This window comes from Xyrauchen texanus, chromosome 45 (assembly GCF_025860055.1).
Source record: "Xyrauchen texanus isolate HMW12.3.18 chromosome 45, RBS_HiC_50CHRs, whole genome shotgun sequence".
NCBI classification, from domain to species: Eukaryota; Metazoa; Chordata; class Actinopteri; order Cypriniformes; family Catostomidae; genus Xyrauchen; species Xyrauchen texanus.
In genome coordinates, this window is record NC_068320.1 from 5751960 (window position 1) to 5779328 (window position 27369).

At 36.8% G+C, this 27369-nt stretch overlaps 1 protein-coding gene across 2 annotated transcripts in view; it reads right to left on the reverse strand.

The window, feature by feature from the left end:
- Window positions 1-2616: 2616 nt before the first annotated feature.
- The window catches only part of LOC127637622 (scm-like with four MBT domains protein 2), a 69274-nt gene continuing 44521 nt past the window's right edge, over window positions 2617-27369 (reverse strand). For both annotated transcript variants that reach the window (XM_052118775.1, XM_052118774.1), the window contains 17 exons: window positions 25948-26036; window positions 25022-25265; window positions 22077-22174; window positions 21848-21949; window positions 21541-21688; window positions 19998-20080; window positions 19214-19340; window positions 18964-19077; window positions 15525-15567; window positions 14888-14952; window positions 14639-14778; window positions 14273-14382; window positions 13749-13924; window positions 13399-13562; window positions 9020-9280; window positions 6133-6264; window positions 2617-3793 (listed from right to left, as the gene is read on the reverse strand). In XM_052118775.1, coding sequence (XP_051974735.1) covers window positions 3653-3793; window positions 6133-6264; window positions 9020-9280; window positions 13399-13562; window positions 13749-13924; window positions 14273-14382; window positions 14639-14778; window positions 14888-14952; window positions 15525-15567; window positions 18964-19077; window positions 19214-19340; window positions 19998-20080; window positions 21541-21688; window positions 21848-21949; window positions 22077-22174; window positions 25022-25265; window positions 25948-26036 — 2237 coding nt within the window. In that variant the 3' untranslated portion in view covers window positions 2617-3652. The remainder of the gene's footprint in view (window positions 3794-6132; window positions 6265-9019; window positions 9281-13398; window positions 13563-13748; window positions 13925-14272; window positions 14383-14638; window positions 14779-14887; window positions 14953-15524; window positions 15568-18963; window positions 19078-19213; window positions 19341-19997; window positions 20081-21540; window positions 21689-21847; window positions 21950-22076; window positions 22175-25021; window positions 25266-25947; window positions 26037-27369) is intronic.

Consider the following 27369-nt stretch of genomic DNA (forward strand, 5'->3'; position numbering starts at 1 on the left):
CGAGTAAGCTTCCCATTACCTTTGAAGAAATAGGTTTCACTATCATATTAGAAGTCAGGCACAATAATGCTGCTGCAACATGGGCCACCATTTTATTTTGGGTTGACAGGATCACATGACTGCATCACATGATGAAAAATACCACATCATTTTCAGATATCTCCATTTCCCTGTGCACACTACAATGAAAAGACAAAATATTCAAATCTATGCACTTGGGGGATCGTTTTTGAAAAACAGTTTTTGCTGTCATAATCACCATCTCATTATGGACGGAAGGCCAAAACATAGAGAAAAAGATGCTTTTTCAAAAGCTGAATGTGTTATTGACATTTAAAAGGATAATAAAGGATCTTATAGACTTATTGCAGATGAGTCTGGGTGATGTAAGTGTGCTATTAGGGTATGATATTCTGGTCCCTAGATATGGCTAAGGACCCATTTTCAGTGTACTGGAAGTCTAGGGGAATCCATTTATTGGAATCGTAAGTCTGTCACATTAAAAAGAGGGGTATAGAAACTTCTGACACCCTCCACCCGGTCTGCTGGTGAAACGACCAAGGCCCCCACCCCTTCCCTGGTTGGACAATGAAATTAGAAAATCTATCGCCCACCCTAATGTCCAAAAATCCCCTCCCCCCAAATATCTCATCGTAGGACTGGCAGTCTTGCATTGATTACAATAATGGTCACTTGTTCCAATTTATGGTTAGGTATGCTAGGTATGCTGTTTGGGTTAGGGGTTAAAATGAAGAACTATATCATGAACGTGCATTCTCATCCTGGAACTTTCACTGTCTTCCATTCTACACAAAACAGCTTTTTACATTACTATCATGGTTGGGTTTAGGGTCTGGGTAATGTCTTTGTTAGGTTTACCTTTGCGTTGATACAGACCTTCTCTCACAAGAAAGAAACGAAACATTGGTGTCTACAAGGACACGAAGGAAGCATATGTGATCGGTGATTTATTACATATTTGCCATCTTATACTATTGTTACAAATTCCAATGAGATCGGGTTTGGAAATTGTATTGCTCAGAGGTTACTCTCTCAAGTTATGTCATTTTATCATCAACTTTTTCTCTGATGTTTCTCCTAGAAACCCTTACCCTGGTCAACTTTGACATATAGTAAGATTATAGAGAAATAAAAAATGACATGTATTGCATAGCTCAGATAATTTGGTTTGGGAAGAATTTGATGGAAAATGTTTGTTATTGTTATCTCTGACTTTTGATAACAAAGTTTGGTATCATGGCAAATCTGAGCATAGTTTCAGACATTGTTTGGATTTCTAAAGGACACACATGAGGTTACTCTGGATCTTTCTCTCAGGAGTAAACTCTGAGAAGCAGAAGACTTAATACAAAATCTCAATTTGTTCTACATTTCATCTAATTTCATGTCTAGGAGAACAAATGAGATATGAAATAGATCCATTATTTTTTTGCAATGCTTATACAAATTTCTCACTTGTCCTCTAAAATTAATATGGGCTCCTCTACCATCAGAAACATGCCTCAATCATGGTTTGACACATCACAGGTAAAGCCATGTGCAGCATACCTCTGAAATAACGTTGCCTGGCAACTGTGAGAAGTGGCAGCTGTACAAATAGCTTCACAGTCGGACCCAATAGAAAACACTTAATGGTTATGAAATCATGCATCATGAAATACAGAAAAATTATTTATACAAGTGTGATGAATGATTATGGTGTTCTCGCTTGCAAGAAAATAGCTCGAATGGAGGGTTCCTAACATGTCTCACATACTGTGGAAAGATTATTTCTGATAATGAGCTGTGACTATTTATAATAGATAGAGTCAAATGTGTTTCTTGACCTATTTTGTATTATAGGACATAGTGACTGTAAAACAAGAATCAAAATATGCAAATATCGCTCAAAAGGTAGACTGCAGATTCAAATATATCTGAAAGATCAGTGGTCTAATCTTTAATAGTTTTTACATTTGACTCCATCTCCACACCAGAAAAACTGTGCAAGTGTGCAAACGTAGGCCGAATGTTTGGCGAACTCATTGCAGAACACATGTCAGCTCAAAACATGAACTTCGATTTCAAACGTCATTGCTTTCCAAAATGTTTCAGCATGCAATTCATAACACATTACAAAGGGGTGCGATATAACAGACATTAGTGTGAATTGTCTTCTATGGTTAATTTTCTCAGATTTCTCAGGACAGTTCACACAAATGTCCACTATAGTGCCCCTAGAGAATGGAGTGCATATTTGCATTGTTACACATTGTGGTCTGATGTATTTTGGAACACAACAACGCACAAAATCAATCAAAATCACATATTTACATAGCTTATGTTTAAGCCTTAATCGTGCGTGCACACTAATTTGTGCATACAACCTGTGCGCATACGTTTTCATAAAGAAATCCTGATGGCATTTCTTGATTCGCTTATAATTCCTTCCCAAGCATGGTGAATATGTTGAGGCAGTGGAGGGGGAGGGGCCTTGCAGGACCATGATCCATCCCTGCCAATACCTAGCCATATGTATGATCATTGGTATACTTAGGGTTGAAATTTTGTGATATTTTAAACATGGGAAATTTTCGATTATAGTGATATTTCAATTATTGATGACAGTATTTCATTAGCCGTTAACAAAATTTTTATACAATCTTGTAAAGATCAAAAGAAGTGTCATAAAGCAGAGTTAAAGTAAAAAATATACCACAAGGAAAGTCATTAAAACACTAAATATATATATATATAACATTTGCATATATCAAAGTCACATTTACATAAAATATAGACAGGCCATGACAAAAGGCAGCTCTTTAAAATTCATTTGGCCTGAATCATCACTTGCAAAGTGTTGATTAGAAAACAGACAATAGGCAAGTACTTGAATATCTGACGAAAGCGTAGAGCTCTTATATAATACAATAAGTTATACATGTGTGCGTACAGATGCATGCAAAAGTACACAACATACAGCCATCACAGAACATGCCATATCAAATTTCAGTCCTGATAATAATGAAAATCCATAATTTAAGCCAGTGAATTAATAATGCCTGAGTTGAACACTTCCTAAAATTACGAACATTAAAAAAATAGTTTATCAGAGCAAAATAAATAATGCAAATATATTAGCCAACTTCTTAAGTCAATACTTTATATATATTTTGCCGTTATAAATATAATTTGGTCTTATCAGTGGAAGTTTTTACACATTTAAACTGGCTGTCAATTGTTTGCCTTTGAATTTGCAGTTGTGCATGGCGATCTTCAAAATTGTCTTCATTCGTATGTTCATGCTCTCTCTTTAAAACGTTACACATTCGAAACTCTACCAGAAAACAATCAAAGCTTCCTCTAGATTGTTTGGTTTGTCTTCTTTAACGATCCAGTCCACCAAGCAGAAAATATAACATTGTTCAGGATGAAATGCCGTATCAAAGGAAAATGATGTCAATATAATACAATCGCTGAGTTGGTTTAAAAATCCTCTGAAATCAGTAGGCTATGTACTGCAGCCAACCCGAGGTTTCGTGATGGATGGAATGATACTTTACACCCCTGAGGACGATACACAGGTTTCTGTTTCTTTATGTCTGCCAAAGCAAAGGCCTCTGGGTATGCTAGCAGTGTTAGCACAGTTAGCTTAGTTAGCGTACTGGGAGTAAAAGGCCACTTTGACTCGCTCGATCTGATGACATAGTTTGATGGCTGGGCCGAGCTTCAGGTCCATACATTCCTGCACTGTAGGAAGAGTCAATAGCAACAAAGCTTGTCCATCAATGTCCTAGGAAAGGAAAAAAGTTCAGTCAAACATAACCTGATAGCACACGTATAAATCCACAACATGAATTTGATGTGTTTTTACTGAATAAGGTAGTTTTTAGATTTTGCATTTTACATTTTTAGATGTTCTTTGCTAAACGATTGAACAACACTGACCAGACGTTTTTGCAACATTCAAGATTTAGGAATTATGCAATAGGTTTTCAGCAGTATACTGGTTTCATAGTATACTACGTTATAAAAATTGACGGTTATCATACCATGTTTGTCACAACATTTGCTTATCTACGGTATTGAGAAAAATACACACACATGCAGCGGAGAAAATGTCAGAGAGAAGCGAGGTGAGGGGGTCTGATATAAGTGAATGTGTGTGTGAGTTAAAGCAGTGTTTCTCAACTGCTGGGGCGCGTGTCTATTCGGAGTGGGTCGTGGACAGCAGGGAAAGAACAATGCCATGGTTCTACCATTGAAGATATTTAGGCGGCCATCCAAGTGATAGCTTATTTAGGACTGCCGAGGCAGATTTAATGATAATCTCGCAATCAGCTAAAGGCTTCTCATCTGCACTGTCGCACAAGTGAAACAGAACAAGCTCCCTATCATGATCTGCTCTTCTCTACAACCGGGCTTACCTCGATATTGCGGAGCGCAGACCTCAAAACTGAAGTGACCAATTTCAATTCTAGTGAGACTTTTTAGTTTAAAGCGTTATGGAGGAAGTCAAGTCAAACCCATCAAACAGTAGCAGCCCTGACATGCCAAACAGCACTGAGGAGGAAAAGAGCAACACTGTGCTATGCACAATGGTTTTTTAATTATCTATCATCACCTTTACAAAATTGTTTCATGATTAAAGTAACTATTATATTTTTACATTTTGACAAAATGTTATAGTTTCATATGAAATAATCTATTAGACCTCATTTTATATCAAAAGTGTCAGTTGTAGTTAAAGTTTCAAGATATGTTTCAGCTAGTACTTATTTTTTTCATAAATACTATAATTTGTTATTATTCATTACTATTTAAGACTAGCTACACTGACCTCAACATGGTAATGAGGAGCCTTTCCTTCTGTTTAATATGTATGTTCTGTTTGAATTATTTTGAAATTAGGAAACATTATTAGGATAATAATGGGCTCATATAAGTAAATATGCTCTTCAATTTTTAAAAGGGGGAGAGAAAACTTCCACACAACAAAAATAATATCACTTGATGCGTGTCCCTGTACTTGAAAACCATGAACAAAACTATGCAATATAAAAGGAAATGCGACCCAGGATACATTAAATACAGGTTATGTTTTTACTATTGTGGGTCGCCACTTGATTTCCAATGTAAAATCTGTCCTGAAGCAAAACCAGATGAGAACCTCTGAGTTAAAGGTACAGACAGGAGCAATATATGTTAATTATTAATAATCACAGGACATTACTTTAAATGCTCACACAGCTGATGTTATTTTTTATTTAGTAGTTAATTTAACATGTAAACTAACATGCTTTAGTTATATAACATATTATAGTTACATGCTATTATTTTATCATGTTTATAATTCTGTTTATTATAATTCTGTTAGCTTTCTTATTTATTCTATTTATTTTCAAAGGGGAGACTTTGTTTTACACATACTTCCATTAAAAAAAATGGTTTCAAGTTTCAGTAATAATAAAGAGTTTGTTCAAACAAAAAAACCTTCTGTTTTCGATGATGAAGATGAAAAATATAACATACTTAGGCTGTAATTAAGTCATTGCTGTAACACTGCCCTATACAAAGCGGAAAATCCTCAACAGTCTCTAAAACACAGAAAATGTTGGGTAACACTTTTTATAATGTTCAATAGTTAATGCATAACTATGTAGGAACTAATGCAGGACAAATGAAGAGTACAGCATTAACTCTTCATTCACTACTGCTAACTAATATGGAATAGTAAGTAATTAGTTCTTAATTAATGGCAAATTGATGATTGATGTAGTTGACTATTAGATAATCAATTATTACTGAATATTTTTTACGTACTGAAGAGCTACCAACTAACTACTGATCACTTAAAATAACTACTAAAATGGTTACCTATCATAAAATTAACACCTCTAAATTTTGTTGTGTTGGTAGCATACTACAAGCTAACTGGCTATGACAAATCAATGCCTAATGAGACATGCCCTGACTAGCCACCATAGTTTGTTATGACACTCTTTGACTAATATTTTAGGATCTACATATCATATTAAGTAGAGTGTGGGCTTGTTTTATCCAGAGCTATCTGCTGTAAGTTAAGGAGGCCCTAAAAGCTATTAAATAATTGCAAATGATGTGTCTATGTACCTGATCTTGGAATATCTTGGCGAGGGAGGCACAGTCTGTGGATGTGATGAAGTCAACCACATCAGATACACTCCATTCCAAAGGATTCCTCTCTAAAACCAGCCGGTCATCTTCCTCTTCAACATTCTCTGCCTGCACATGCACACAAACACAATTTAGCTGAAATGTTTATAGCAAAATGCTTTACAAACAGAGCAAATGCTCATATGATTTAATTACAAGCCTACATAAGAAAATTGTTAAGATATCGGACACTTTATATTAGGTGTATTAAACTACTCTGTCCTCAAGCATTTTTTACAATATTCCTATTATTTACATACAGTATATTTTGTTATATGTACTTATATTTAATGTACCTGTATTTAATCACATCTGTAGTTACTCTGTTAAACTTACCCCTAATCAGAGGTGGGTAGAGTAGCCAAAAACTGTCCTCAAGTAAAAGTATAATTACTTACTACTCAAGTAGAAGTAAAAGTGCTAATATAAATAATTACTTAATTACTTGAGTAGGAGTAATAAAGTATCCAATTAAAAGAGTACTCAAGTAGCGTGTAACTCGTTACTTTCAAAAATGACATAATGGACATTAACTCCCCTATATTCCATTAAATAATAAATATTTAAAATGTATTACAGAATTATTATTATTATTACTAATGGAAATTCTGTCATCAGTCACCATCATATTGTTCCGAACCCATATGACTTTCATTCTTCCATGTAACACAATAAGGAGATTTTAGACAAAATGTTAGCCTTGGTCACTATTTACTTTCAATGAATGTGTTTTTTTTCTCCATATTTTGAAAGTGAATGGTGACTGAGACTGTCAAACATTCTGTCTAACATCTTTAGCGTTCCAAAGAATACAGAAGGTCACACAGGTTTGGAACAACATGAGGGTAGGGAAATTATGACAGAATATCAAATTATGGTTGAACTATCACTTTAAAGGAATAGTTCACCCAAAAACGAAAATTCTCTCATCATTTAATCTCCCTCATACCATCCCAGATGTGTATGACTTCCTTTCTTCTGCAGAACTCAAATTAAGATTTTAAGAAGAACATTTCTGTAGGTCAGTACAATGCTAGTGAATGGGTGCCAACATTTTGATCCTCAAAAAAGTATATAACGGAATCATAAATTAATCCATACAACTCCAGTAGTTAAATCCATATCTTCAGAAGTGATATGTTAGGTGTTAACACATTTGTGGCTAGAAATTCTTCTCCCTGCCCAGCAGAGGGTGATATGCAAAGAAGAATGTGAATCACCAAAAACACAAAAAGAAGAATGTGAAAGTGATCTGTTTCTCATCCACACCTATCACATCGCTTCTGAAGATACTGATTTAAACACTGGCGTCATATGGATTACTTTTATGCAATTTTATTTTTGCGTTATGTTGTGCAAATGTTGGTATCCATTCACTTGCATTGTATGGAGCAAAAGAGCTGAGAAATTCTCCTAAAAATCTTCATTTGTGTTCAGCAGATGAAAGAAAGTCATACACGTCTGGAATGGGTGAGTAAATGATGAGAGAATTTTAATTTCTCATTTTCTGTCCCTTTAAGGGTTCTTGTCAGATCTGGATGAATTTGTCAAACCAGAATAGACATTTCTAGTAATTATTAGTAATTATTAGTAAATCTAGTAATTATTACGGTGAAAATGTGAACAATGTCCCATAGGAACATTATATATAATGATGAAATATAATCCAAAGCAAGATCATGCTTTATTAATGCCTACTTTAGCTATTTCATAGCTTTTAGTTCTTAGTTCAGTTTAGTTCTTAATACAGTTTTCAGTGTCGAAAGAATTTAGATAATTATTTCTGTACAGCAGTGCCGCCGCTCCCTAAACGTAGAGTGCGCAGCCTGCGTAGGGCACCACGTGCAGAAATGCTGTCTGTTTGCACTCCAGTTGCCAATTACACGTTCGGTAGAGCAAAAGGCATTTACACTTAACGTGGTTGTTTAAATGGATTTATACAGTTAATAAGCCCGAAGTAGCTGTGGTAGTTTCCAGTACCCCTGCAAGGGTACGGGGTAAATGCGTAAATACTGTTCATGACATGCGGAACGGGGGACAAAGCGCACTGATATATTGGTGCAGATTAAAAAATGTACACTTAAAAACTGATGTCATAAGAACCCATATTTACAGAATCACCCTGAAAATGACCATCACCATGTAATAATAATAATTGATCTATTGTCACACATTATACATAATTATTATTTTTTGCATATATACAGTGAAATATTTTTTTTCACATATCCCAGCTAAGCTGGGGTCAGAGTGTCACTTTGATTGAAGAGCTCAATGCTGCAGCAGTGATGTTCTCGGCTTGACTGACAGTCTGTGACAGCGCGCGCTGTGTGAACTTCCTCTGTTGTAAAAGTCCCATTCAATAATCTCTCAATAAATTACACATTAATTCAAATTTAACCCAGTTATGTAATGACAGGAACGCCGCCCATTGTAGCGAAGTAAAAGAAAAAAACATTTGAAATTAGACATTTGCTTGAGAGTAAAAAGTACCCACTTTTAAACCTACTCTAAAAGTTACTCAAGTAACTGTAATGGAGTAAATGTAACACGTTACTACCCACATCTGCCCCTAATCCTAAGCCTACCCCAACCCTTACCCTAAACCTAACCCTACTCCTAAAATGTGAAAATTGTAAGGATTTTGCAGAACAACATGTAGTTACACAATTAATACTATGCATTGCATGTATTTTAATGTTAGTACATAGTAGTTAAAGACACTTAATACAAAGCGGGACCAAGATATCAGTGTTGTATAAAATACATTTTCTGTATATGGTCATATATATATTCTTTGTGCCTGTGTGTATGTGTGTTTCACCTTTGTGTGTGTGTGTTTGGCTGCCTTGTTCTGGTTGTAAGAAACCGAGCGTGTGGTTCTCCTGGGAGATGACCTGTCTGAGGTTTCTGGCCCAAGATGGGTCGCCCTGCGCAGAAGAGCAGCTTGTCTTGGAGGTCTTCCTCTCCGAGGGGCTTCCTTGAAGGAGTGTGCAGGGGACTGGTCATGGGGTGAGCTGGAACTTTGCTCACTGCCTGACTCCTCAAAATAATCTTCCTCATCATCATAGTAAAAATCGCTATCCTATAAAGACAAAGGACAAGTATTACAATGTGTCCTTACCAGGCACAAAGTGTAAATAAATACTTGCAATGAGAGAAAATGAGAGGACATTTTGACAGATGATTGGTTTCTTTTTCAGCAGCATCCACCAACAAAAACTCACTGGACTAAAATCCTGCTGTTCATGAGTATTAAAAGGAAAATATTTTCTGATTGGCTGTCACGTTGCATCACATTTGTAGGTCCAGACAATTTGTTTGTCGCTGAAATGTTATTGCAGGTGTAATGTGTGAAAGTATCAATAATATCATGTCTACCATGTTAATGACTGACTGCGACTCGCAAAAACATATTATTAAATAATTATCATATGGTCAGGGTGCATGATTAATTGTGTAAATTTTTTATCTCGTTATTTTTTTATACAATTAATCACATTAAGGCTGTGTCCACATTAATCCGGATACATTTCAAAATGTCATTTTCGTTTTCGAAAACGCTCTCGTTTTCAAGCATTTTCCAAATGTTGAATTGATCACATGACTGCGCCCCATGGCAATAAATACGTCATCGTTTTCAGATATCTCTGTTCCCCCTGTCCACACTACAACGCAAACATAAAAACAAAGTCATTCACTTTTCTGCACATTTGAAAGACAGCACGATAAACAAGTGAGAAAACTCCTGGATAGTGACGAAGAGTTACAATTTTCTTCAGAAGAAGAGCGGGATTCAGAGTATTGAAATTTGAAATATGTCCTAATAAGCAAGTTTTAGTTACATTTTAATGCTGTTTCGGCTAAAGCATGTATTTAAATTGTATGATGTATGATATAAATATGATATGTAATATGATATAAAAATAATATGAATGTTTAGATTATATTTTAACTAGTGTTTGTGCTGCCTCATTATCATCAACAAATCTTGAGCTTGCATTTTGTGTAAAATGCACTTTTCTTTTAAATTGTGAAAATTGTTCAAAATATCACTGTTTTTACTGAATTTTGGATCAAATAATTACAGCCTTGGTGAGCAGAAGAGACTTCTTTTAAACGGTAGTGTGGGTCTAAAATTAAGTAAAGTCTTTATGTAAAGAAAATGTATAGTCATATTACTTATTTTAACTTAAAACTTGATTTTGATCATTAAGTCTCCTCACATTCATTCTCTTTCTGTCACATTCCTCATTGATAGGCCCAGGGGAGGGGTCTTTTGTCTCCTCAGGTGTGAATTACAATCAGTATTCATGATAGTTCACGCCTCCTCGCATATGACCTTTCTTACACTAAAAGTTTCTTACAAAAGTGAAATTACTATATTGTTTTGTATTAATGAGTGATCAGGATGGTTTTCACATCATTTTGTAGTAAAAACTTTAGGCTACAAGACCCAGTTATCAAAAGGCTTGTGGACAAATGTTTAGTATATGTTATATGGCCTAATTTCAATGACTTAAACATAAATTTTTTTTCAAAAACCATGCATAAACGTTATTTTATCAAAAATACAAACATATACAACACATGTTGCTCACATATTATTTTAGCCCAGTTTGTGCTGAATACAGTGTTATCAGACTTTAGCCATTAATGTGTTTTTAAGCAACTGAAAAAAGCACAAATGTCAAGGCATGTCAAAACTTCTCCAGGGCCCAAAACACCCTCAGACCCCAGAGGGTTAATGAGGGAAATAAGTAATCGACCCCTCTGCAAAACATGACTTAGTACTTGGTGGCAAAACCCTTGTTGGCAATCACAGAGGTCAGACATTTCTTGTAGTTGGCCACCAGGTTTGCACACATCTCAGGAGGGATTTTGTCCCACTTCTCTTTGCAGATCTTCTCTAAGTCATTAAGGTTTCGAGGCTGACATTTGGCAACTCGAACCTTCAGCTCCCTCCACAGATTTTCGATGGGATTAAGGTCTGGAGACTGGCTAGGCTACTCCAGGACCTTAATGTGCTTCTTCTTCAGCCACTCCTTTGTTGACTTGGCCATGTGTTTTGGGTCATTGTCATGCTGGAATACCCATCCACGACCCATTTTCAATGCCCTGCCTGAGGTTCTCACCCAAGATTTGATGGTACATGGCCCGAACCATCGTCCCTTTGATGCAGTGAAGTTGTCCTGTCCCCTTAGCAGAAAAACACCCCCAAAGCATAATGTTTCCACCTCCATGTTTGACGGAGGGGGTGGTGTTCTTGGGGTCATAGGCAGCATTCCTCCTCCTCCAAACACGGTGAGTTGAGTTGATGCCAAAGAGAGATTCTGGTCTCATCTGACCACAACACTTTCACCCAATTCTCCTCTGAATCATTCAGATGTTCATTGGCAAACTTCAGACGGGCCTGTACATGTGCTTTCTTGAGCAGGGGGACCTTGCGGGCGCTGCAGGATTTCAGTCCTTCACGGTGTAGTGTGTTACCAATTATTTTCTTGGTGACTATGGTCCCAGCTGCCTTGAGATCATTGTCAAGATCCTCCCGTCTAGTTCTGGGCTGATTCCTCACCATTCTTATGATCATTGCAACTTCACGTGGTGAGATCTTGCATGGAGCCCCAGACCGAGGGAGATTGACAGTTCTTTAGCGTTTCTTCCATTTGCGAATAATCGCACCAACTGTTGTCACCTTCTCACCAAGCTGCTTGGCGACAGTCTTGTAACCCATTCCTGCCTTGTGTAGATCTACAATCTTGTCCCTGACATCCTTGGACAGCTCTTTGGTCTTGGCCATGGTGGAGAGTTTGGAATCTGATTGATTGATTGCTTCTGTGAACAGGTGTCTTTTATAAAGGTAACAAGCTGAGATTAGGAGCACTCCCTTTAAGAGTGTGTTACCTGTATAAAAGATCCAGAAATCTCTGATTGAGAGGGGGTCGAATACTTATTTCCCTCATTAAAATGCAATTCAATTTATACATTTTTTGACATTCTATTATTCTGTCTCTCACTGTTCAAATTAACCTACCATTAAAATTATAGACTGATAATTTCTTTGTCAGTGGGCAAACTTACAAAATCAGCAGGGGATCAAATACTTTTTTCCCTCACAGTATATTACATCTTGTAAAAAGGGACATAATAGGTCTCCTTTAAAGGCATTTTTAAAGATAATTTCTTCCTCATTTCTTTACTGTTATTAAGCACATTTTAATACAACCTCTTAACTCAAGGCACAAACTGAATTGTCTGTAGAGAGCTGTTGATTAATCGTTGCAGTAATCACCCAAATAGTCGATTAATCAATCTAATAATAGTTAGAATTTTTGATTATAAAAATGATCAGTAAAGTGGGTCGTACAACAAACGCATTCTAAAATTTGAAAAAATTATTTTCTATGAAGGTACGTATACACACACTGTGGCCTGGCCGTCTCCGGAGGCTATACAAATTCTGTAGTGCCACAGAGCTCAACTCGCTTAGTTTTCCATTAAATTCAACCCAAATCATTAACAAAGGACAATGATTATTTACTCTAGTCATTGCTGGATGATATTTTGTAGCTAAGTATCTTTTATAGTATGTCTTTTTATGATTTGACATCTTGAAAGAAAGACCTATTCAAAGATACATACAGAGAAATTGCATAATAAAGTCTGCATCTGCATCATCAACTCATCAGTGTCACTTTGTAAATTCTTGAAGAAGTACAAAAACCACTGTAACTTTGGACTGCCATCAGCTTGAAATGTGTGTGTGGTCTGTCCCTTATCAATGCTATGACTGGCTTGAGTAAATGTTATGTCGCCCCCTTGTGGTCTCCCAAAGCTATTACATCAGACTACATTGAATGTAACGCAACTGGCAGTGAATTGAAAGCACGTAAATTAAGCTACTGATTTAAATGTAAGCTAATGTTAATACATGTAAAAAATGCCTAAAACATTCATCAAAATAATGTGCCGATCAACAAATAACCTGAATAATAACACATCTGGTTTAATGTACGTATTTCGAAGGTAAATCTGTCGCCCCCTTGAGTACTGAGGTTGTTACTGCTACAGTTACGCAAGAACGCACTTGTAATGCATTAGCCAAGCATTCACTTCTGCATTTGTGCACTCACGCAAAGTATGTTTCTGGCCTTAGAGTTAATGAATGTTTTTTTGTGTGTGTTTTTGTGTGGTTTGACAGACCTGAGGTGATTCTGTGGTGTGATATCCTAAAACAGAAGAGCGTCGTTTCTTCTGGACAAAGATGGCCTTGCGTTTCTTTCTGCGGCGTGCTGGTTTGGTCATGTCTCCTTCCTGTGTGTTCTCCCCTAAACTTGGCCGGCCGACTTTCCTCTTCTTGTAATATGCTATGTAAGGCATAAATATACACAACAACAAGTTTACTGGCAGTAAGCAAAAGCTATGTGTGTCTGTTAGTGTATCTCCATGTGTTTGTGTGTTTGGTGAAAATAATACCTTGCTCTTGTGAACCATATCATTTTAATTCCAAGCTAGAACAATTTTCATCACCAGAGGCGAGTAATCAGACTCACTGTATTTGGTCTTGGTTTGGCTCGAGCAGTTTTCAGGGCACTTGTCGGTAACGAGCGTTGGGCCAAAAAGATTTGGACAGCACTGTAGTCTTTCGCACACTCGACGACAAAACTCTGACACTTGTTCTGCTACTCGAACGATCCTCATGGTGGATCGGTAGCTCTTCCCTTTATATCTATAAAGCACATGGCAAAAATCTGTTTTATTGTCAACAAATCTCACAGTATGAAATATTCAGCTCATATGCACATGGCAACTATACATACAAGTACAGTATTTATAGGTTGTAATAAACAATGGATTTAAGTATGTTATATGTTTAATATTTTTTTATGTTTAATGAGTTGTTTTGTGTTAAACAGAACAGAATTGAAAAACAATATTTTGGGCAAAATTGTTTGGTGGGGTGGAAATGACACCACAATGTTTTTTTCAATGATACAAAATATACATATATGTTTAACTCTCTTGGTATTTGAAAGCAGATGAATATGAATATGAGCATGTGTTTATGTGTTAATACTTGGCTTTCAGGGTTTCCTCCATGCAGTTCCATTGTGGATCCTCTACCATCTGTAGCTCTCTGAGCACACGGCCGGGTTTATACGCTGAGTTTATTAACATTGTCAGAATCTGCAAGAAAAAAAGCATCACTATCAATATAAGCCACTTTGATGAATCATGTGACTAACACAATCGCCTACATTTTCATGCAAACAAATGCAAACAGACACCAATGCACAAACACATACACGTTTAGCTACATTTACGTACACACACACACACACACACACACACACACACACACACACACACACACACACACACACACACACACACACACACACACACACACACACACAATATAAACAAATATAGATGATGATACCTCTTTAAGGACTAAAGCACATTTGCCGGGCCCCACGGCCTGCGGTAACTCAGCGATTCGGCCCTTGTTGAGATACGGACCAGAGAAACAGTGATGATTCACATAGAGTTGAGAACAGCAGTATTTTCCATTCACCAAACCTGCCATATCACACATACACATAGATTAGCACCAAGTCAATTTGTGAAAACAATTATTTCTTGACGTCCATTAAAAAAATTGCTTAAATATGTATTTAATATGTAAAACCTGTTTCCATAGCGATGGAGGAGCACAGGTTAAGGGGAACATCAGCAGGCTGTGAGGGGGGCAACCTGAAAATCAATCAATCAATCAATCAATCAATCAAACAATCAAATCACTTCATACACCTATTCAACACTTAAAGATGCATTTACATCCACAAATCAAAAGACTAATATTTCACACCTGCATTAAGATAAATTCCACATTGGCACTGACATTATATGGTAGGGTATAACATGCAATTATATGAAATATATGTTTCCTATGTAGAAAAAAACTGCTTTTGCTTGTTGAAAGAAAAGAAAACTAGGAAATTACAATGGAAATTCTGTGCATGATGTTATAGTTTCACTGCCCCAAAGACAATAAAAAGAGAGCATTAAAATACATTTAGAAGACTAAAATACAGGTACAAAACAAAAGTAAGCTGAATCTTGAATACAAAAGAACAACCTTCAATATTCAAAGACTGACGTCATTTATTGAAGATAACATAAGCACTGCCCATAAGAAAGCATGACATCACAACAGAAGCATGTGACATGGAAGATATGTTTAGGTTAAAGTCCCAGACATTTCTAGTAGCCCTGTGAGCTCTTGTGTGTAAAATCTTAACAGCAGGAGTTTTCAGTGTACTCACTGTTTCTCAGGCTGTACAACAGCAATCTTTCTCTGAGGAGGACCTGAAACACAATGCAAACATAACATGTGACTAACAAAGTAAAAAAAAAACAAGTACAAAGGCTTTGTTCTCCAATAGTACAATCTGTACTTGATGGGGTGTTGGTACTCGTAGCACTTCTTGTAAATGTTTTTTTTTTTTTTTAAATACAAAGCCATAATGTATCGTAAAAGTCAGTTTTATTTGAATCTTTTATTTGTTATTTATGGGGTGTTGGTACTAAATCCAACTTTATGGTTTACAAACCGAAAAACATTATCAACATATAAACCCAAATCAAATGATAAGTAAAAGATAACATATATATAACACAGGTGGAGAACTTTGTACATAATTTGTCCATAAGTCTTGAAGGTCCAGACTTACCACTTTAAAATCATTATACATTTTAGTAGGGCGACGTTGTGTAATTTGAAAAACTTTATTTTGTGTTGCTCTTTTATTACCCATCAGTGTTGTTGATAATTGCCGGAGCTGTCTAGCCATTTGAAAGGGTTTGAATTCCTCTATAGCACTTTTAATTAGAAAATTCTCACTAGAATTAAAATTGGTCGCATCAGTTGTGTGGTCTGCGCTGCGATATCGAAGGAAGACTGGTTCACGTGCACCAGAAATACAGTAGATTAGAGCAGAGCAGTCAGATCATTGGAGCAAGTAATTCAGTGATGGCTTGGACAAAAACAGGCTTCAATCGCATCGTGAAAATAATGCGTTGTAGATGAGAAGCATGTTTAACGTGTATAAAGCACCAAATGCAAGATTATCGTTTTACCAACAAGCAGTTTCAACTGCAGGTAACTTTGAAAGCCTAACCTATAATTCTACATAGCCACAACGTTTTTAAATCATGGTTTGTTCAAAAACTGTATGTACAATGGTTGAATGTTTTGTTGCAAACTTATGTAAGAAATTTACTGGCTTTTCACCATTGAAATTGTTATCCCAGCGGCATTAAACATAATGTTGGGTTGTCTTGTTCCATGTTTCCAGCTATTCATACTTTTTACCTTGGGTTAGTAATTAATCCTGGGCAAGCAGAATTCTAGATTTGACACTGTACATTTGTAAACCCTGGGTAAACATTATTATTTGCATATTTACAAGACTGATTAGCAGCATGCAGAGATATGTGTACAATGTAGCAGTTAATCAACATTGGTTGCTTGTAAAGGGGCTCCCACATGAATCACGTTAACTCTATGGAGTGAAGCATGAGCGTTAACCCCGGTGCCACTTTGAAGTTTTGTAACGCTGTCATCAAAATTCAAACAATTTCAACTTTGACCCTGTTGCTGCTGACCTTTCTAAGTGTCAGCCAATAATTACTGGAAATGAGCATATACGCTAAGTCAGTCTTTGCACTGACAGGTCCAATACATTTTTACCTCACTAATGAATCTTTTAGGGTGCAAAGCAACAATAAACATGTTAAAACTATCAAACTTCATGAAGAGATCTCGAATGTTGTATCATTTCTTATTAGTCTTGGAAACAGCTACCTTGCTGTTTCCAAGCATCCAGAAACCTGTTCTTTTAACTAATTCAATGGATCCAAGAACATCCTAAGACTTTAAAGTAAACAAGCCCTCTTATTATTTACTGAAATCAAAGCAATTTCCAGGACCTTTTTCTCTTCAAATTCCAAATACAAGTTTTCATTGTTTACTGTACACACCTCCTGCTTTCTTGCCTGGTAAACTCATCTAATCACCCCTCCAAAGAGTGAAGGCGCTAGACGGTAGGGTTGAGCTGGACGTTGACTCCCCGAAGTCATGTGGAAGTCTTCTGAAGCTTATTATTTTAAAAATACTGCTTTGCTATATTTAAATAAAAAAATTAAGTTTGAACTGTAGCTCAGATGCTAAGTCAAAACATATCAAATAACAATATTATTTAATGAGTCAAACATTAAGCAGTTTTTGATTGGTTTTCTGCTGTTAAACAGCTCACTTTAACATTCTAGCACTGCATCGTTTCACACTGTATAACTTTAGCACTGTGATATGAATGCTTTTCTGGAGCAGGGCTTTATAACCCAAGGTTAAAAGTGCCTTTGACCCAGGATTTAAACAGATGTTAACCAAGGGTTACATGTAGTGTAAAAAGCCATATACTGTAGATTCTCACTCATGGCTAAAATGTTTCATTGAGAACAAGTGTTAATCTTTAGGAGTTATTACATAAACAAGTTGTCTTTATGAATTCAAATTCTTTTGAAATTTTACATCTTTTAAATGTTTCCGGTACATTTACTTAACTGCACATTTCTATATACAGTGGTGAAAAGTATGTGATCCCTTTGGAATTAGCTGGTTTTCTGCATTAATTGGTCATTACATGTGATCTCATCTTCATCAAAGTCACAAGTATAGACAAACACAATGTGTGTTAAGCTAACAAAAACACAAACAATTATAAACTCTCATGTCTATATTGAACACATCCCATTAAACATTAACAGTGATGTGGATATAGTAAGTGAACCCTTGGATTAAATAACTGGTTGATCCTCCTTTGGCAGCAATAACGTCAATAACCAAGCATTTCCGGTAGCTGCAGATTAGACCTGCACAGCGTTCAGAAGGAATTTTGGACCATTCTTCCTTACAGAACTGCTTTAGTTCAGCCATATTCTTAGGATGTCTGATGTAAACAGCTCGGTCTGGTGTAAACAGCTCTCTTTAGGTCATTCTACAGCATCTCTATTGGGTTAAGGTCTGGATGGACTCTGACTAGGCCACTCCAATAGGTGGAATTTGTTTTATTTAAGCCAATGTTTAGGGTAATTTTCCTGCTGCATCACCCAGCTTCTACTGCGTTTCAGCAGCCCCAAATCATGTACCTGTACTTCACCGTTGGGATGATGTTTTCATGTTGTCAAGTGGTGCCTTTTTTAATTAATACGTAGTGTTGTGTGTTCTTCCCAAACAATTAATTTCACCTGTCATAGTTTATTTCCTAGTTTCATCTGTCCACAAACATTTTTCCCTGTTGCGTTGTGGAGTGTCAAGGTGGTCTTCCTTCGAGGTGTCCTGCTATAATGTCTGTTAAATGTTTTTCGTATAGACTCATGATGAGATGTTAATGAATTCCAATATAGCATAGTAAACGTCATCAGATGCTTCTTGTGAATAACAAACTCAAAATATTTCAGTGATTTTGATCAAACCAAAGCAGCTGTAACCCGCACCTCCAATCTGGTATTGAACAATACAATAATTTTTGTGTTATTATTTAAAACAGATTGGGTTTGTTCATTATTGCAACTTAGATGAAGATCAAACCAGATTTTAAGACATATTCATACATAAGTGCAGGTAATTCCAAAGGGTCCACATACTTTTTCCTGCCATTGTAAGTGAATATTGAAAGAAATGAATCAGTAAGTGACACTCACAGACTGTCTTCTGTAACGGCAATAACGGATAGCCGTTAGCTTCACACCAGCCCACTGGGAATATATCCATACTCTCCACATCCACTATACAGTCTGCTGACGGCTTGGTCAGGCCTGTGTAAAATAATACGTTGTCAGTAAAGCCAGAAATGTCTATCATACGATATTTACCGCAAGGTCATGAGCTGTGAAGTTTTCTACGAAATAAACAAGACAAAAAGCATAACACACATGCTATATTCATCCCTACCTTCTAGTCTCAGCCAGAGTAGTCGACCTTTGACCTGAGTGATACGAGCAACACAGAGTTCGGAAGGCTGGAGTGGGTTGACAGCTTCAAGCCACATATCCTTACAGAAGCCCCTGCTCTGACACGCCTGAACACACACACAGCAGAAAATAGGTCATTTGAAAAGCCCTATGTGTCTAATTACACAAAACAATGGATTTATGGATTTATTTTGGAGATACGGATATTTGTTTTAGCAATGGCAAAGGTTTTAAGGAATACACCACAATAATGTTGAACAGATAAATACAACCGATCGTCATTTCGATATGATAATTAGTTGAAACAAACAAAATCTAGTCATAATTACAAACAAACTCACACACAGAAATATATGCTTGTGTGTTATGAATGCTTTCTTCCCGAATTTCTAAATAATTTGAAGGATTTTTATACGGATAGTTCCGCTTTCTGATGCCGATTGGTTAATACAAAATTCCTGCCACGCTAAAATACACAATATTACTATCAATTAATATTTTTATAAATATTAATTTATTACAGTTACTAATACTATTCTTAAATAACCAACTTTATACAGAAAAAATAAGAGGGCATGGGTATTTCTTAAAAAACATGTCAGTGTGAGCGACATCTAAATGAGAAAACCCCCCAGTTGCCACGCTGTCGTCATAATATATCAAATTATCATGAAATCCCCAATGCGTCCTTTAGATAACATCAAACCACACACACAGACACATGGTCATTTGTAAATGGGGCAGCTCATGCGAAAGAATCTTACGTTTGGGAAACACACATCTGAAGCAGCTTCAGTGGCCGTGTGTTTGAGGTAATCTGCCCAGTCAAAGTCCTGTGACTCAAAACCTAACAGATGATGAGCAAGAGAGAAAACAGAATGAGATAGTAATGATAAGAAAGGAAGAGCAGGTGAGAAAGATAGTATCATATGCACCATGTGCATTATGCCAGTAAACACATTTACTTTTAAGGCATTTCACAACATTGTTATCAATAATGTGAATTACAAATAGTGCTTTAGTTCTGTATAGTAGTATGATGCGCACTTAGTGGTGCCAGTAAAGGAAAGCATTACAATTGCTAATATTTACTGTTAGGGATTTGAACAACCCCATATTTCTGTGCTATTACTTTTCTAAGCAATCAGACTTTCGTCTGGCAGACAATACAATGAGTGAAAAATGCCATAGTCTTAAAGTACATTGAAGGAGAGACCTGATCCATATCTACAGACTAGAATATCATAGCTCTTTTGACTTAGGCCAGTAAGCAACTACCTAGCAATGCCCTAGCAACTGCATGGCAATGCCCTGAAAACCACCCACAATAGCTTAGTACATAATTGCACCTTTTTTTTATTAAGCAAGTTTTTTATTAGGCAAGAACCACATTTTCACATTTTCTTTACATTTTTGTCATTCCTAAGCAATGTTGTGTGTAATTCAATTACAAAGTAATTAGTTACTGTAATATAATTACTTTTTAGTCAAAAAATGTGTAAAGTCATTAGTAATCTGATTACTTTTCCTTTTAAGTAATGACTAAAGTAATCTGATTACAATTTTAGATTTTTGATTGTCATTTGTTGTGGACTATTATTTTTAAGTAACGAAAACAACACTGTTCCTAAGTATTTTTTTGTATTGCTTCACTTTATTTTATATATATTTTTTAAATAAATAAATGGATAATATAATGGAGTATCGAATACTAAATTATATTAGTATTAATAATAATATAAATTATAATAATTATTATTATTAATATTATTGTATTCATATTAATAATAGTATTAAAATATCCAAAATATACATTCATAAAATAAAACAAACACATTGATGGATGATAATAATAATAATAACAGTATTTTTTATTTATTTATTTATTATTATTATTAGTAGAAGTAGTATTATTAATAATAATAATAATTATTATTATATTATCCATCATTGTATTTATATTATTTGTAAGTTATTACTGTATATGGTTTATATGTTTTATTATTATGACTACATTCCTATTAGTATTATTATTATTAATAATATAACAACAATAAGAACTATTATTATTATTATTATTGTTAATATTATTTCTTATATTATCATCATTGTATTTATTATTTTATTTGATTAATTTATATATTTTTTAACAACTGTATTTTGTTTTAAATGTTTTTTAAACATGTTGGTTTTTTTTTGTGCTATTTAACTATTTTAATGACTATTTACATTGTCTACTGCAACACTGCAGACTATTTGGTAACACAAACACATACACGTCCACACTGACATCACAGTCAAACTCACCCCGTGGCCTCTCCAGTCCCACACCATTCTTTAGACACCACTGGACTGGCAGAATGCCTGGCGAATCAGCATGGCACACCACAGAAGTGGGTGGGGCTTCAGGAGTAAGGTCATCCACAGTGATCTGAAAGTAGTATTCATTATAGACCTACAGAACAGAGAAAAACAGTGTGAGACAAGAATACAGACAGACAGCCTGATGGCAGGGTATGTGACTAGTAATTATAACTTCTAGCATAATAACCCTTCATCTAGTGTGCGACAAGATGTGGGTATGTGTAAAGGAGACAAAGTCTCTGAGCCGTACTTTTGTTACAGACACAGGACAGATGTGGAAAGGTTCTTTTGGTGACACCATTTCAAGCTTCATTCCTGTCCTGAAGGAGTGTGTACGCAAGTCAGTGTGATCCTGAAATACACACAAACACACACACACACACACACACACACACACACAGATATCAATTATGAGTGTTATCAAGAGCTTCGTTTAATATTAGACTTCCACCACTCCTCCAACTTTCACAAACACACACCTTGAAGACCTCCAGTGGAAGTGGACTGTTAAGGGCTTTAGCAGTGGCTTCATCTAAAGCTTCAGTCCATTCTGACCTGCTCCTCAAAATACATAGATCTAACAGATAAAGAAAAAACATGAGAAACATCCATCCATCTATTCATCCATTTCTCCATCCATCCATCCATCCATCCATCCATCCATCCATCCATCCATCCATCCACCCATCCATACATCCATTCATTTGTTTAAAAATGATCTTGCAGTAAATCTGAGTGTTGGTTCTGAATTTTTAAGCCACCAAATCAGCCCTGCTGTGCTTAGTTTTTCACAAATGCCCCCAAGCCGTTGAATATTCATGCCCCAAAACTTGCTTGGATAATGTGTGTACACTGGGGTGGCAGTTCAGGAAATCGAAAAGACACAGATTTTAGCAGAAAGAAAAATCTGACTTTCTGTCACTGATTTACAATGAGATTAGTCTGATTTATGAATCTGCTCATCCGTTTATACACATATAGATTCACACACAGTGATTATATTATCTACATATTCTGTGTAAGATAAAAAAGGGCTTGTTAATATATGTACAAATGGCCTTGTCTGTTCACAAGCTTCAGCTTTGTCAGGATGGTTTTTGATCAAAGTAATGCAAAAATATGTATTTAATGCTAAACAAACAAAAACCCCTGTCAGCATAACTAAATCAAGCTAATTAGTTGATTTTGAATTCCTGTGCAAATGATGTATCACATTACAAAAGCATCCACAGGTTTGAATAGAGAAATGATTGGAGTATGTTTGTGCAATTTATTTGCAGATTTTTCTTTAGAGGTATGTGGATTCAGATTCATGACAATTAGGGTGTGGGAGTCGGACAGGTTGTACAGAGAACGTCATGGTTACTGTTGTAACCTCCGTTCCCGAGGGAAGGAACGAGACGTTGTGTCGAATGAAGTGACACAAGGGGTCTTCCTGGGATGCCAAACGTACCTCTAGTGCTGTGGCAGGAGGGATACAATCTCTTTCCTCTACAACAGTAACATGACGTTCCCCTTCTGTCACTCACTCGACGTTGTGACACAAGGGGTCCCATATAAAAAAGCCACGCACTGACCTTGTTACGTGAACTGCCGAGACAGGTGCAAGCAGGCTACTGCGTGCTAAAGGCAACTGTGTCGGCTGCACATAGCCCTCCCCAATGCCCCCAAAGAGGTGTCACATACAGACGTAAGGTTCCCCACACCCCTGAGGGGGGAACAGGCGCTACATGACTAGCATGAGAGCAAGCCCGGCAGCCGCGCCTTTTCTCTCACTATGTCTCTCACATAGGATCTTAACGCTATGAAATGCGTCGGGGAAGGCGGTCTTTCCCGGTCCTATTCTTTCAGGGGGAAAAGACCCTGTGGAGGCCACATCCTGCCCAGTCTAGCAGCCAGTGGCAGCGTGCCCGTTGCACACGGCACCCCAACTTTGTCAAGAGGTGTCTGTGGTCACTACGACACGTCTGGACACCTGCTGCCAGGGGTCTCCGGTCCTCAGAAAGCAGAGGTCTGTCCAAGGGTTGAAAGTCTGATGGGAAGAAGGGGTGATTGTCACACGGTATGTGCCGTGGAGCCATGCCCATCTCGGGACTCCAGTCTGTAGCCAGTGCTGAAGCGGTCTCATATGCATCAACCCGAGCAGCGCGGCCACGGCTGAGGATGCCATTTGCCCCAGGAGCCTCTGGAATTGTTTTAGAGGAACTGCTTTGCCGGGCTCGAAGAGAGCGAGGCACCTGAGCACTGACTGAGTGCGCTCGTTGGTGAGACGCGCTGTCATTGAGTCTAACTCCATGCCGAGAAAAGAGATGCTCTGAACCAGGACGAGCTTGCTCTTTTCCCAGTTGACCTGAAGCCCTAGACGGCTTAGGTGCCTGAGCACCTGGTCCCTGTGAGTGCACAGTAACTCTCGAGAGTGAGCCAGGATGAGCCAGTCGTCGAGGTAGTTGAGTATACGGATGCCCACTTCCCTTAGCGGGGCAAGAGCTACCTCTGCGTTCTTCGTGAAGACGCGAGGAGACAGGGACAGGCCGAAGGGGAGGACCTTGTACTGATATGCCTGGAATGCGAATGCGAACCGTAAGAAGGGTCGGTGTCGAGGCAGAATGGAGACGTGGAAGTACACGTCCTTCAGGTCTACCGCCACAAACCAATCTAGCTGTCGAACGCAGGTAAGAATCTGTTTCTGCGTGAGCATTTTGAACGGGAGTCTGTGTAAGGCCCGGTTAAGAACTTGCAGGTCCAAGATTGGTCGCAACCTGCCACTTTTTTTGGGTATGATGAAGTAAGGGCTGTAGAAACCCTTCTCCATCTTGGCTGGAGGGACAGGCTCTATCGCATCCTTGAGGAGCAGGGTCGTGATCTCAGCTCGTAAAGCACTGTCTTTCTCGCTGCACGGAAGTGGAGCGAACACCACTGAAACAAGGCGGGAGTCAGGCGAACTGAATCGCATAGCCGAGTCGGATGGTCCTGGCAAGCCAGCGCGAAGGATTGGGTGAAAAGGGAAAGCCACGCATCCAAACTTCGTGCGAGGGGCACTAATGAGACTAACTGTTATTTACTTAAAGCAAAAGTCTTACAGCCAGGTTTAACATCAAAAGTCTTTGGTTTTCGCATATCTTGTGACTGATCATAACTAGCGTAAAAAAACTTGATGCACACATTTTTACATGCCGTATTTGAATGTAGGAAAACAAAAATTAGATTTCAGAGTTACAGTGGAGCTAAGACTTTTTTGGAGCTTGACAGACCTAATGCCCATTGACTTTTAATGTATGGAAAAGTGCAACATGAATGTTATCCAAAATAACTCCTTTTGACTATATTCTAGACTTTAGTTGAGTTCAAAAGTCAGTTTGCTACAAACAAACACCTTATTCTGACCTTATAGTTACTGATAGAGAACACGGGCAAATTTTTTCACCTGTGGGTGGCTCCATTGATAAATTATTCTCCTTGGCCCAGCCCAGGGGGCGGAGTCTCATGTCTAGATAGAACATCCAGAAGTAGTAGGCGGGGTCATTTAGTCCAACATAGCTGAGGCACAAGCGTCCACCGACGTTATGCTGGACCCGAGCAGCCCAATACACGCTGGGTTCCAAGGCATCACGCACCTCCAAAACACAACCTACTATGATCAGATCCACTGTGTTTTTACCTCGTAATGGCTGAGAACAAAAAAGTAAGAGAAATACAGAGAAATGTAATACTCTTAATTCAGGTTTATCAATTAAGTTCGCACTGAAAGATTGATTCCATTCCTGTCTTCAAGTCCTCCTAAAAAGTTCCTACTTTCCAGTTTGTGAAATTTGTCAGTTACTGTTGTGTAAGCTGTATATAGCATACCACATCACATAACCAAAGCAAGAAATGGTCAAAATAAACATTTCTATTTGTGTTTTTATTTGGCATGCTAACAGATTAGCATTAGCATTATCATGCACTTCTTTCATTTAGGAACCTAATCAAAGATCCTACTTATCTAACAGCACAACATAGCTAATAATATCAAAACTTTGAATTTATTATATAAATTTGCCACTAATTTTTTTTACGCGCTAAAGAGCTTGCGATTCACTGCAAATGCATTCCAGACATTTGCAGCTCTTCACCAGTAGTGATGAAATTGTAGCAAACCTTTGGCGACAATGAAGAGTTTGCCGCAAAGCTTATTTGCTTGTGAAAATAATGAGTGGCGAATTTGCAGCAAGTTTGCCAGAACTCTTGATTTTGTAAGGGCTGCTATACATAGTAAATATATAGCGAACATCTTGAGTAGAATACTATAATTCAGCGATGGTCTAAAGACAGAAAAAGTGTCAACAAAATACATACATAACTCATACTAACCCCTTCAAGCAAGTTTGCTGGTGCCGTTCGTGAACCTGTGAGCTCTTTGATAAGAAACTCAGTCCAGTCACTGAACTTTTCTTTTATAGCTGAAACAAATCAAGAAAGAGAGGGTCTAATGAATTTCAAAGTAAATAAATTCAAATACAAATGCACATACACACTCTTATGACTGCAACTAATGTATTAGCTTGCTGTCTGATAGTAACTAGCATGCAAGCAATTGACAAGACAAGTGTTTTGGGGTATGTTTATGCAGCTGAGAAATGTTGAGTATGCAGATTTGACAGGAATTCCCAAAGACCATCACACGCAAACATACACATATGCTGTACAGTGGGATCCAACAGTTTGTGACCACTAATGAAAATACATCTACTTTGCATTTTTTTCTAATTTAATAAAAAATAACTATTATCAGCATAACAATTGAGTAAAAAGCTGTATTGAAAAATGTACATGAATTTGAGATTTCTTAGCATTTGGTATGTCCCCATTTCTGCTTTAATGACAGCATTCATTAGAGTTAAAATAGTCCATTTTAAAACTGTACTTAAATTTAATGTACTTAAAAATTAATGACCAAAAATAGCACAGAATCTTAAAAAAAATTGTACTACAAATGTCTTTGATTTTTTAGATTTAAAAATATTAAAACTTTCTGTTTACATCAAAGTTTCAATACAAATTTTTTTTTTTTTTTAATTTCTTGACATTCATTGTGGTCTCAGCCTTTTAGACCCCACTCTACATGCATATGCACATTACAAACATCAATGCACACCGGAACACACTCTAACATCTGTTGCTTTTAACAGTTTGATTGATACATTGTTTAATGCACTTCCTCTCTCAATCATCTTCCTGCATCCTGTCCCATGGTTTCAGCCGTTTACACATTCATATTTGCATTATGAATGCATATTATGAGAAGCAAACAAGTCATTTTGTGGATATCAGTGACTAAAACATCATAATGATAAACAATAATGTTCCCTTTGTTAAGGGTTTATACAGGGGTTTATTAATGAGTAATAAGTCACATACAAATGCATAATAAATCATTTCAGTTATAACAACATTAATTAAAAAGATGACTTTCATGCAATACTTGCCAAATAGTGAGCATTTTAACTTACATGTTATAAATGCTTAATAAATACACTTATTCATATTTAATAAAAAACTAAATATGCCCCAATTAATGCATTCTGTCACAATACAACAAAAAAGTATTATTATAGTAATATTTAAATGGAATTTTGCTACAGTATGATTTGTGTTTGTATTCATTACTGTATTGTCTTGACTCACTTGTGTTGTCACTTTTCATTTTTATAACTTTTTATAAAATTTTGTAATAAATGTACCTAGTCCTCTGCAAAAACACATGCTCATTCACAACATATATCATAAATTATG